General features: G+C 34.8%; 1 protein-coding gene across 1 annotated transcript; it reads right to left on the minus strand.

Moving 5' to 3' along the window:
- Positions 1 to 762: 762 nt before the first annotated feature.
- LOC146168046 (protein kinase C epsilon type-like) lies at positions 763 to 12,681 on the minus strand. Its single transcript, XM_083389267.1, has 16 exons — positions 12,428 to 12,681; positions 9,762 to 9,899; positions 9,271 to 9,322; positions 9,037 to 9,190; positions 8,928 to 8,962; positions 8,790 to 8,866; positions 8,581 to 8,716; positions 6,952 to 7,082; positions 6,543 to 6,570; positions 5,884 to 6,011; positions 5,593 to 5,760; positions 4,948 to 5,102; positions 4,682 to 4,820; positions 3,981 to 4,169; positions 2,968 to 3,108; positions 763 to 2,516 (listed from the first exon to the last, which is right to left on the minus strand). Exons 1-16 carry the CDS (start codon positions 12,632 to 12,634, stop codon positions 2,301 to 2,303), a joined length of 2,094 nt encoding a protein of 697 aa, XP_083245393.1. The 5' UTR covers positions 12,635 to 12,681; the 3' UTR covers positions 763 to 2,300.
- Positions 12,682 to 13,503: the final 822 nt, after the last annotated feature.

The following is a 13,503-nucleotide window of genomic DNA, read 5'->3' on the forward strand; positions in this document are numbered from 1 at the left end:
TAAGGAAAGGGCGACAAATTTCCGAGTTTATTTGTTTAAAGTTCCATATATTTTTCATCTAAAAAGGGTCGTTATTTAATTGAAGATTATTTTTTTGATAAAATAACTGGAAACATTTGCCGTAGCGCGAAAAAAAATACTTAATTTGATAATTATGAAAAGGGTCTAAATCTAAAATATAATGTAAATTCAAAAATAAATTTTATTTTTATAGTCAAAATATAATTGAAGGCTGTCTAAATTAGTAACGTTTATTAATATTTTTAGGAAAAAAATTAAACAAAAGCGCGCTAAACTGATTAAAACTTTTGATAATAGGCTATATTAATTTAACGTGGCAAAGGAAAATGTAATTTACGTAAGATTATACTATTGTTTTAAACGCTTGCAGAAGAACAGCCTTTGATTACCAATAATGGTACGTGTATCACAGGTTGATAACCTCTGCATAGCCTAATCCAAATAAAATCATGTTTAGCTCTTATCTTAACATTAGGCCTACGCCTTTTGAGGTCGAAGCGCCATCGGTACCTATTTTTATTGATCCTCATCGGTACCTATTTTTATTCTATAACGAATTGTTATCTGTAAAACCATGCTATGTGACCGGGTGACTTCTTAGGTAATATCATTCAGCAAAGTAATAGCGTAACCAAACTATTTCCTGCCAGCAATACCATAAACTATTGCAATTAATGTTTTTATTGTAATTTGGTAATACTGCTAATAACCGTTTGTCTGAAATTAGGCATAATCACAACACGACCTCAAACCACACTTTAATACGTCCTGTGCTCTGTGCATCACCTCGTACGTTTAACATTTAATGATCATTACAACGTACTGTATCATAAATTATTAAGAAACAAAAAAATATCCCAACAATACTTTTTTTTACTAGGGTTTCACAAACGTACGCACAATAACCTAAACCAACTCTTTTATCGATCAGATGCTTAGTCTGAAGTGATAATACTACATTCGTGGCCTCATTAAGGAAGAATGCCCTTTGCCCATGCATTTGTCTTATTCGGACGCTCGTGCGTTAGACCACGACGGCGAAAATAATTCAACCTGGTGAATTTTTTTCTTTATTTTCATGAGTCCAACTTGTCAAAGACTTCAGGTTTGTTCATATAGGGCTGACAATAAAAAGGTCAAATTGGTGGCCACACAGAACGCCTATATTAAACTGAAAGAAGTGCGAAATATTCTAATTTTAAAATAAATTGCCCTCTTATAACTTGTTTAGGGCAATGCGTGGTAGAGACGGAATGCTACGGTCTTATCGATATACAAGAGGCCAACATTAGTAAAGTTAAGTAAGTACTGCAATTTTACGCAACAAATTGTAAACAACATCGATCAAATAATTTCGTTCTAAAGCTAGCCAAGGTGGCAATAAGAAATAGGACATTCATTAAAATAAAAGCTTTGCAGTGAGTGACGCATTGGGCAAACCAGTAAATAATACATGGCAAGTATAAAACGACTAGGAGGCGACAAAATCATTGTAGCGAACACAAAGACAATAACTTGATAAAAGCGCAATTAGGAACAATACAAAATAAGGACGATAATGACTTTCCGATAAGATGTACAAAATAAACTTAATCAAACCTACAAATCCGTCACAGACAAGAATTCGACACAAAATGCGCGAGAATATTTTTTACGGCGCAAAACAGTAGATCAGTGACGAACCATTTTAAACATGGCTGGCCGGCATTTGCGCTTGAGGCCATGTATTGCGTTTGTTATCGATTTCACGCCAAGTGGTGTGTTATCAACGGCAGCGATGGTCAGACGAGATTTCTACAAAGGGGCGGTAATTCCATCCCTAGTGCACCCAGGCATAACATGATTCACATGCAAATGTCATGTGCATATCGCACCTAATATAATGGATAGAGAATAATGGGCGGGTTAAATATTCATGAACTGTAATTATTTCGAAGATGGAGGACCCGACAACCAATTTATCATAAAGGGCTGCAAAAATACACAATATAATGCTACGAAAGAAACAGCATGTAAGAATAATTCTATTTCATCGAAACTTGGTGGCTTATCGCGATACATGATAAAAATCTTAAGTGCATTAATCAAGTTAAAATCTATGCGCATGACAACACAACGTTACTTTGCAAGTACCAACGATTGAAGAAAAGCAGTCGACGATTTCGGTGATTGGCCAAATTAATATTCGTAGCGCTCTGGTGTTTCATTGTCACACGAGAGACATAAACTCGGCGCTATTCCACTGGTAAATGATAACTTTGTGTTTATTACAAACGCGTTTAAAGGTCAGTGGAAGGAATCGATGAAGTAGATTTTTCAGGCGCTGCTTGCGCGGTGGCCGGCTGACGGTCTGAGGCGTACTTGTCGTTGACGAAGGAAAAGCTCTTGAAGTCTGATTGGTCGACAGCACTAAGCGCTTGCTGTGGTATCGGAGTGAAGCGCGGAGTCATTCGAGTGAAATCCGAATCGAAGTTGGTCGTGTCTCGCGGATTTTTCTACAAAAAAAAATGTCTTGGGTACAAGTTTGCAAAGAAGCGCAATGCCAAGCGGTTGCGATGACATTGTTACACTTTTGCTGCGCCAGGTTTATTTACTAGGCCGTTTTAAATGTGCAGTGCCGCGGGCAATACACTTTGCCATAGTTGGGCGGTAGTCCAGTGAAAACACTGTACCAGGGAAGGGTTCGGCCGTCCAACGTTGCACTTACACGTATATTTTAATGTGAAGTCGAAGGCAAACGCAATTCGATGGGTCATAAAAAATTTACGACACTCTCCAGTCGTATGAAAGCAACGCAGTCACGAAACACACAAAATGCAAAATCGGTCCACATCACTAGCGTCTACAATGCGACTCTTTGCATTCTCATAACCAACTAACCTCGTGATATTGCTACCTAAACATACAAAACTCTTAGGCAAACACAGTGTAAATTTACTGCATTACCATGTTAGGTTTAAATGGTGGGGTGACTTTCTTGGCTTCGAGATGTTCCCAATTGACGCTTGCGAAGAAGGGATGTTGCAAAATGGCAGAGTCACCAGCTGAGCCACAGCCCAAGCGTCGAGATGGATTTTTCGTCATGAACTGCAAAAAGGGAGATGTGAGAAATCGGATTAGCATCGATCGCCTGTGACGGAGCTCTAGGGGACAGATTTGAAATTCGACTATCGACTCGCCAATCCGGTCGGAATTTTCGTGAATGCTGTGAAGCCTATTCGCATCGCAGTGTTGAATATTTTATTACTCAATTGATTGAAAAGCCTTGCAAAATTTATACTGGACAATGTGGACATGGTAACTAAAACCGAACACTCAGGCATTATTAAAACACCACGTCTTGTAAAACAACAGAAGGGCAAGAATAGCTGGCAGTCAGGGCGGATCCAGGGGGAGGGTAGCACGCTATGACCCGAAAACTGTAATTTCTGAACTTTTACTCTGCAAAAACAATAATTTTTCGCGAATTTTTTTCGTTTTTACTACGTTTTGTCGGTTTAAGGAAATCTATTAGCACAAAAATGTCGCGTATGGATTCATAAACTACAAAGCGGCTTTTTAAACAGACTATATAAATGCTGTTATTTATATACTATGTGCCCAATTCGTCACATACCCTTTTGAATTTTTTTGGTCACTTTAAATCAACTAAACGCGTTTATTTCGCGTTTGCGCGTTTATACTGGACTCATCTGCAATTTACGCACAAATTCGCTCGAGAACAACAAGTGTTTTTAAGATTAAAAGTTTTATGACGTCACCTCAAGACGTAACTTTGTACCGTCATCGATAAAAATGTTACTGCCCTCAATCAAACAAAAATCCTGGATCCGCGCCTGCTGGTAGTACACAATTAGTTGAGAATATCTGTTCTGTGACAGCATACCGCGTCGGATTGTTGGTTCGCACCGTTATTCCAAGAAATTAACTACCATTTAAAAAAAATGAAATAAAACTACCATTTCGAGAACGTTGACGGCGTTCTTCGTAAGCCAAACAGGGTACAGGACGTCATCGTTCATAATCGACTCGAACAGGTCATCCTCATTATCAGCTTCAAACGGTGGCTGTCCAGCTAACATCTCATACATTAGGACGCCCACCGCCCACCAATCTACCGAAACGCCATAGTCGAGCTCCTGAAGAATCTGCAAAAAATTAAAAGCCCCACATTTTTCAACGAAAAACATATATATAAACGCCCCCTTTCAGATAAAAGTAATGAATTAAACTAACCATCCCTCAATTACTATTATTTGCTTACATGACCTTTCGTTGTGTATCTACTGTATGTATGTCCTTTTCCCACGCCAATTACGAACTAACTTGTTTTGACAGTTAGTGATGTATGCAAGTCTTGTTTTTTACAACGTGTCATGATTAAAATTGATTGGTTAATGGAGTAACAAGAACGAGACGAGCTTCTATATTATTAGGCGCCAGGGTTTCAGTTAACAAACGAAATCTGACTTGAGTTAAGAATACAAACACAGAGACGTCTTAATAGTAACAAACAGCGCTCCGGGCCCAGGGAACACATAAATGAACTAAAAGAGTTCAAGTTCAATATCACAAAAGGCTCAACCCAACAGGGTTAAAACACGTATTGTTTGAAGAATCAAAGAATGATTTTGTAATATTTGTGAAAAATAGGTGGTACCTCAGGTGCGATGTAGTCAGGAGTTCCGCAAAACGTAGTGGCCAGGTTTCCATCCTTTACACCTTCCCGACACATTCCAAAGTCGGCCAACTTGCAATGCCCATCATGGTCCAAAAGTATGTTATCCAGTTTGATGTCTCTATTGGAGAATTTGTTAAATGCATATTTAGAATGTTTTTAAAAGTACTAGGAATCCAAACAATCCAAGACAAGCAATTAACAAAGGGGGAAAAAGTAAACTAGCTAGTTTAATTAAAATGTAATACCTGTAAACTATTCCATGCTTATGAAGAAACATCAGGGCCAAAATTACTTCAGCTGCATAAAAACGTGAACGTTCTTCAGAAAATTTTCTTGACTTTTGAATTTGAAACATAAGATCACCTCCTCCAACATACTCCATAACAAAAAAGAGTCGTTCCTGTTTAACATAAACACATTACTGCAGAAAACCGCTGACATTCGCTTAAAACCAGAGTTGACAGCAAGATATTTAAACCACAAAAATTTGAGGACTACTCTGCTATGATTGCTGCAGCAGAACAAGGTTTGCAAACATGCGCAAATGCTTCCATGGAAGTAAAAAAATTAGTATTAAATCACAACTGGTAACAGAATTTAGTTGGTTTATATTTGAGTTACAACTTGTAACCTAAAACGGACTGAATTTATTGTGCTAAGGATGTCAATTTTAAAGTATCTTAATAACAATACGGTAATAAGTGAAAAAACTTTCCTTTACATTGATGTATTACAAATTAGTAAATGCAACATTAAAAACACGCTGAGATTAAAAAAACAGAAAAAAAAAATTCTCGTAATAATAGACATTAACATGCCTTTACAATTTAATAGTTAGTGCTCTTGTAATTTAAAGCTTCATCGTTCAAAAGTGCCTAAAAATACAATACCTTTGTTTGAAAACAGGAATGAAGCGAAGTAAGAAATGGATGTTCCAAAGCAAGGACACGTTTCTCTGTCAATGTGCAATCAACATCATCATCTTGACTAATCACATCCTTTTTCAAGACTTTTATGGCAAATATTTCCTTGTTCACTTTGTGTTCAGCAAGCATTACCTATGTTTTACGAAAATTCAAATAGAACCCAGCATCCTTTGTTTGGCACACATTTAGTATAAATTTACATACACAATAACCGGGAAGTGTAAGTAAGTGCACGGCTACGTACCCTAACCTTACCTTGCCAAAACTTCCTTTTCCGAGTACTTTAATAAAACCAAAGTCTGTGACTTTAACAGGCTTTTTATCATTATCACTTGAGGTAGATGCAAGTGCGGATCTAGCTGAGCCATTGTTGATTGTTCCACCTGAAACATAATTGTAAGTTTACAATTTTTAAATAAAGTTGTTTGATTGATTATTTCTCTGGTTTAATAAAAAGATGACAACACCAAAAATAATATTATTCGTAATCTTGAAATTACATTAATGAAACTTTTTTCGTGTGTGATTTACAGTGTGGCAACAATGCATTTAAAAATATGTTTTTTACTGTTATTAAACTGCAATATTTACAGTTAAATAAAATAGATAAAAATCGAAAATATCTCTAGCTAGAAGTATAGATCACAGTTTGCTTTTTTGTTTATATTACATCACCTTTATTTAGATATAATTACTAGACAGTGATGAAGTCATACACAAGCTAAACAAACAAATAACAACTCTTATAATATGGTGGCTTGCTTATGTGGGGCGCTTTATCAAATCATTTCCTGTAGCTGTGTCACTACACTATTCTCAAGAGAACAAACAGCTGCAAGCATTGCATTAGGGCATTTTAGACAATTACTAGCGACATAACTTTTATTTAATGGAAAAAGTGTTAAAATACAAACCTCCAGAAGAAGTTGAAGAAACAGATACCTGCAAAATAACATATAAAGTCAAAAACCCTGAAGCAACTAACTATAGTTATACAATTAAAGTAGACAATAATACAATTCTTATTCAGTATTAACCTTATGTTGTATATCGGTGATACTCAACGTGATCGGTGATAATCAATAAGTTATAACACGTTATGTAATGTGAATAATTTAAACCTCATTTGGTTAAAAGTTTGTAATATTTAAGCTAGTTTAAATAAACCTCTTGCTTTCATATAATCATTACCATCACAATGTTAAAAACACAACTATATTTATTTACACCCAATAATACACAAATAAACCACATGTTCTCTCACTACTGGCATTATTTTCTACAAAGAAGATTAGATTGAAACCATGATCACATGAATCTCACCCTTTTATTCACATCATCTTTCTCTCCAACTTTTCCAATTTCTTTTAAAATGTCTGCCAACTGCTTTTCATTTATGCCACATGAATTAGGAATATTAGCTGCACATCGTTTATGTACATTTAACTTACAGGCTGAAATAGAAAACAGTGGAATTTATCAGTAAAACTGACTTAATAAATTGAAATGATTTACGAGAAATATTTAGTGTACTAAACAATATTAGGATTAAAATTTGCTGATACTTAAGCTGGTCTTATACATAAAACCACTGGTGCAAAAAGTAGGTCTGGCTAACCAGTTTTCATTCATCACGGTGAGCTTGGTGGGGTAATAAAAATGAAACACCAGATTTCTCATCAAAATATTACCACTTTTAATAAAAGGGTGCTATAGACTTATTGGCATTATGAAACTATATATCCTAATAATACCAGAACTTCTACCACACAACTATATATACATATTAAAATACAAGCCTCCTCTGGTGCATCTACTATTGTTAGTTGAGAGATCAATTTTTGCGATATTCCAATGTGACAAAACATGGGGGAGTTGGGTATGTATAAAACCTAAACTAGATTGCCAATAACCTGTCAAAATGCTTGACTTAACCCGGTTAATATTTGCAAACCTAAATTAAACAAAAAAGGTATATATTTGCGACTAACTTAAGTGGCCAGCTGTAGGTTTATGCCAAGTAGGAAGTGTGATTATGATGTAACATTAGAAGTTACCATAAATTTTCTCTAATTTATGTCATATTCAAAAATATGCCAACATATTTAGAATGGCACCAACATATTATAGCCATGAAAGTTTATGTTTAAAGAGAGTTGGGTTCTATTTATATATTTACTACTATTTTGGGAGTGCTTGTTGAAAATGATTTTCAGGAAGTTACATACTGCATATGACGTCAATAAATGCATATATGACAATCTTGATATTCCATCTTATGGCTGGACATGTGCCCCAAGTCTGATTTGGGTACATAATGTTCTCATTGTGGGTATTAAATTATGAACTCAAAATAAGACCTACAATGCAATAATATCTAAAGAAAAATAATGTATAATACCATGCTATTAAGACCAACAACATAATATAAAGCCATATAGGCAGTAATGACCACAACAGAAAAAATCTAAAATTTATCTGAATATCTATAACCTAAACCTGTCGGAATAAGACCAAATTTAACTGAAAGAGACTGATTTTGTGTGCACGTTTGGGCACCCTAGTTTTTAATAGGGAAGTTAGTAGTTAAGTTAGGGTTTAAAGTAAAAGGTTGTATAGGCCTTAATTGGGCCGTTCGGGTCTTATTCTGATTTAAACAATAGTACGACTATTAAGTATTAGTCCTATTTTGGTTTTCTTTCGAACTGTGATCCGATGTTCACATTGTTCGTATTTTGGTCAATGGCTGTGGTCAGTTAAATGGCCTTTCATAGTGACTTTATTGTTAAAAGGTATGCTATTGATATTGTTAAGAAAATATACTTTTTAAACTTTTGACAGTGGACAGGACCAATATAATTTAAAATTAACAAACCATATGTTAAAACAGTAACAAGCTCCAAATAATTTGGTAATAAGATAAACAAACAACCATAAATTGCAGTCATTTACCTTTACATTGCATGCCTTGGGAGTACAAACCATACAAAAGCGATCCACAATGATCGCAGAAAGTGAAGAAAGGATAGTTGTGCGAACGGAATTTATGAGGAACATTGAAGTTGAGTCTCCCCAAAATCGGATCATCCTTAAAAAAGTTTAGAAATTCAATATCATTAGATTTTTAGTACTGGTTGCCAATAAATTAAAAATATGCATACAGGTATGTTTGTTTTGCAGCCGAGACACTTCTTTAAAACTTGAGTATGGCAGCGCTTGTGTACAACACACGTACAAGCTGTAAAATAAAATTAATACTTTAACGTCGCAACTGTTTCAGTTTTGTCAAATAACTTTACCTTGGCATTGGTAGCCTTGTTTTCCGACCAAACCCCTGTAAAACAGTTTTATTGTTTATTTAATATTAAAAAACACAAGCTAATGGAATAGCTAGTTTACAATACTTACCATATGAACTCTTTACAGTGGGAGCAAAAGGTTGGCTGCCGCAAAAATGTTGCCAGGAATTTATGCCCATTAACACGATGAATTCTTCGACGAACAGCATTTCTCCTCCCGCGCTTCCTCTCCTTTTGTTTAAATTGCTGTTTTGGTTTTGAACCTATACATACAATTTAATTAAATTAGAGCTTTGTTGTTTCGAAACAACATTATTCAATAGGTTTTAGAAACAATGCAAACCTTTCTTGAGGTTTATAGAAACTTTAATTCTTCCAGTTGGTTCAAGGTCAAGCTGCAAGAAAATAAATATGACAACAAACTTCAATTCGAAAAACAATAGTAACTTGGTACTACTAGTCACTAAATTCAATACATAGCACATTTAATAGAATGAGATGCTAACTACTAAAAACCATTAAAGGAAATAACAGTTCAAGATAGTGCTGCACCAATCTGTTGTGATCTTAATCAGTGATTTCCGACAGTTTTATCAATGCTGACTGAGGAAAAATAAGTATAAACTATTCAATTTTTCATTTTTAATAGGGAAAGTGGCCTGGGTTGAGCTCGAACATGTATTTTTGGGGGGTAACTTTAAGACACATGTTTGATTGTTTGGTTTATGTAGGATTTTTTTGCAAAAACAATTTCAAATCTAATTGAATTGAATATTATGTAGAATGTTATCTAGGTAGGTTAAAAGCAGCAGTTATAACCATTCATTAATTTACCCAAATATCTTTCGACTTGCTATTGGTAGTATCATTTGAAACTTGATCTAGGGTGATTTCAGTATCAGCTACAAAGTCATCTTCTCCAACTGCTGCATCATGAAACACTCGAAAAGTAATTGCTTTTGCATTTTCCACCTAAAATCATCAAATTTACCACAAATTACCTTTTACATTAAACCTAAATTACTACAAACAATAACTAGGCAAAAATGTGTTCAGTATTGAGATCATTGTTTACAACTAAATGACTTTAAATGGTTTAAAGGCATATTAACTTTGGGTGATAAGGTTGCCAAAATTCAGGTTTTTTTAGTTTAAAGTCTTACATGTTTTTGTATTTAACAGTTGACATAAATTTACAGGGCTCTGTGAGTGTGGCCACTTGGTTAGTCAAACATATTATTATTGCGGATAAAACAACAAAATGTGGACTACATTTTCAAATGAAGCAACAACCTCTGTTATAATATATGAAAAACTTAGGGGTGGATTGAATCCAAACACATTTTATTTTTATTTTCTTAATACTACAGGTAAATGTGAAGTGATTGGTCCCATTTAAAGTAGATTTCATCATCTCCTTGAAAAATAAAGTGACATATATCAATAGAAAACTTCATACTAACAATATGCTAACAATGACAAAATAGAATATCAACATCCCATGTAATTTACAATGAAAACAAGTAAAACTTATAGTTAAAAACGTGAGCAAAAACAGGAACAGACGTTTTGTTTAGAAGGAAAATATATTTCGCCAAGTGGCACCGTCAGTTCCTGTAAGAGTACAAATAAATAAATAAAATCAGAACGCAGTCATCACCAAACCCATAAAAGCAAACAATAAAATATTGAAACAGGACAATAGTAGGGATGTTCAAAGTAGAATATCGAATCCTTGGATTCGAATCCAGATGGGATTCGAATCCAATTCTGCCATTTATTTCGGGTAATTGGAACCGATATAATTTAATGTTTTACCGCGGATTGTTGCGCCCAAACGCGTGTGGTAAGTTGGCCTCTTGCTGCAGCGACCAATTTACAGTGCTTGCTTTAAATGTAACCTGGTAATGCAGCGTCAGCGTTTTTTCGGGCGACCAATTACGGCGTCTCGCGATAACGTTCGTCTAATAATTAAGTGTCAATCAAGCGTTATTGGGCGAGCGATCAACGTGTAATGTCTGGTGTGGAGTTCGCAATTTCCCTAAATGCGTTAAGTTGCAAAAGTAACATTACGTTGCAAAACGTACTGGCCGTCCACAAAATGCGCTATAGGGTTACTTAAGGTCAACTTTAGGACAATATTCAGCGAGGTTATGCAGTTATGCGCAGTGTAATTGTCAAGAATTCGTTAAGTCAATAGTAACTTTGTATTCTTTGCAGTACATTATTTGACTGCATAACAGATCACATTAGTAAAAAAATAAGCACTAAGACCCAACAATGCTTAAAAAACAGGACTGAATTGCTTGAGACTTCTGTGTGCAGTGTTGCATTGTACTCACTATTGGCAAAAATATAAGTTTTGGCAAAAACCTGGACAGTTGACATATAACTGCTTCAAATGACAGTTGTTAAGAATGTTAAACACACGGGGTGTTTTATTATAATGTACACATGTTAGAAAATTGTTTGGGCGATTTATTGCTGTGATTGTGGGCCCTGTAGGGTGGATTAAGATTAATCCCTTCCCCAAACAAAATCGAGGTTAAATAATTTAATAAAAATATACTAGGATTCGATATTCTGGATTCGTTATTTTAGATTCGAATCCTATTATTCTAGAATACCTTGGGATTCTACTTTGAACATCCCTAGACAAACTAAAAAAGGTATAAAAAATACAGCATTTCAGCGTCTAGCATCTCGCACTGGGCAGTTTTTCCTTCTATCACTTATTTGCGTTGCCAACTCGTATGTCCTAGTCGTATTGCCTGCAAAGCTATACATGCTTTTCCTTACGTTTTTGTTTTAAACCTTTTTTAGTCTAATGTCCAGTTTCAATATTTCATTGTTTACTTTTATTGGTTTGTTGATGACTGCGCTGTGATTTTATGTATTTATTTGTACTCTTACAGGAACTGACGATGCCACTTGGCGAAATATATTTTCCTTACAAAATGTCTGTTCCTGTTTTTACTCATGTTTTTAACTATGAGTTTTACTTGTTAATATACGCCTCAGCGGAGCAGTGATCGACTGGCTAAAACCTGACGCCAATGGTGTTGGATTCTATAAAGATACACCCTAATGTTACATTGAAAACGTTGTAAGTATCATATGTCTAAAAATACATGCCTTGTTAAGGCTAGTGTTTCTCAAACTTATTTATTTGGATGGCGTACCCTGCATAGGGTGTTTTACTAATTTTATTATTTGTTTGTTCGTAATAACATGAAAGCCCGCTGTAGTTTTTTCGTGACAATGATTTAGAATTTACATTTTAGAGAATAATAATATTACATTTTTATTACCGCAACTGAGTTTACATAAAAAAACAGGATTATTTTTTTAATAGTGAAAGCTACTGCTGCAAATGTCTGCATACGACTGCAAATCCAAGTATTTTTTTACAGTGAAAAGGGTATGTTGTTATATTCTTAATACATGGGTCACACTACATAAATCATGAGAGTAGCAATTTGCATTTCATACTTCCTCACCTCATCACCAAATTCTTCATTCCATACAGGAGAAAGAGTTTTAGGCTTTGTGGTAGTTTTTCCAATAACATTGTCATCAACATTTATTTCAACATATGTGTCCAAAGTGGAAACATTAATCCCAGGTAAACGTTTGCTAAATGCTGTTGGGCGTAAGTCAACTGCTTCTTTGACAGATAGCTGCACAGAACCAGAAAATCCAGCCATTTTATTTACATTTCCGAAATATATTGAAAATGTATATATACTATCAAACAAACCCTAGAAATATAAAAAAATTAATGGTATGTAAAAGCTACATTTCTCAATTGTTTGTATGTTGACAGAGATCAGCATTCATTAAAACTTCTTCAACCTTTTTGACGTCGCAAAACATTTTTAGTTTTGAAGAACACCTGTGAATCTAATTTTTGGTGGCACCATATACAAAACATATCCGAAACATTTTACACCCCTAATTCATTCACAGAAAAAAAATTTTGCAGCATATGGAAGGTTCTATTTAGGCCCAACTCAAATAATTAAAAAATTAATGTTCAAGTAATACAAAGCATAAATATTAAGTTATACTTTTTCAGTTTATGTGCAGCTAGATTGTTATAAAAATGTAAACACTTGAATTATGTGCAGTTTTTTCTATTTTATACCATTGGCAATATTAATTATTTATCAGAACTAAATGACTTGACCCACCCTCACCCAAAAGCTAACCCGCGCACTACCCCAAATAATGTGTGTTGGGTAATACTAATTTACAAAATGATGAATGGTCGGAACGCTCACTAATTCAAGTGTTACCCTGTTAAAACAATTATTAAACCAACGCATAATATTTGGGTGAGGGTTAGCGTTTGGGTGAAGGTGGGTCAAGTGTTATTATATTTAATAATAATACTGTGAGCGTTCCGACCATTCATCATTCCGTAAATTAGTGTTACCCTGTATGTTGTGGTACATGTGGTATTTTTTGTTTGTTTTATTGCATAACTTTCTTCGTATAAAAGTGGAGGAGCGCCAAATGTTGCGCTGACTTGGGGCGGTCAAGGAAAGCTTTGTACCCTGAGGAACTAACTGTT

Source organism: Ascidiella aspersa, chromosome 1 (assembly GCF_963924565.1).
Source record: "Ascidiella aspersa chromosome 1, kaAscAspe10.2, whole genome shotgun sequence".
In the NCBI taxonomy this organism is placed as follows: domain Eukaryota; kingdom Metazoa; phylum Chordata; class Ascidiacea; order Phlebobranchia; family Ascidiidae; genus Ascidiella; species Ascidiella aspersa.

Coding starts and splice junctions, on each gene's coding strand:
- LOC146168046 (XM_083389267.1), bottom strand. CDS start 12,634: ATGGCTGGATTTTCTGGTTCTGTGCAGCTATCTGTCAAAGAAGCAGTT. Junction 8,963..9,036: donor CACTGTAAAGAGTTCATATG/GTAAGTATTGTA, acceptor ACTGTTTTACAG/GGGTTTGGTCGGAAAACAAG. Junction 5,103..5,592: donor ATTCCTGTTTTCAAACAAAG/GTATTGTATTTT, acceptor TATGTTAAACAG/GAACGACTCTTTTTTGTTAT.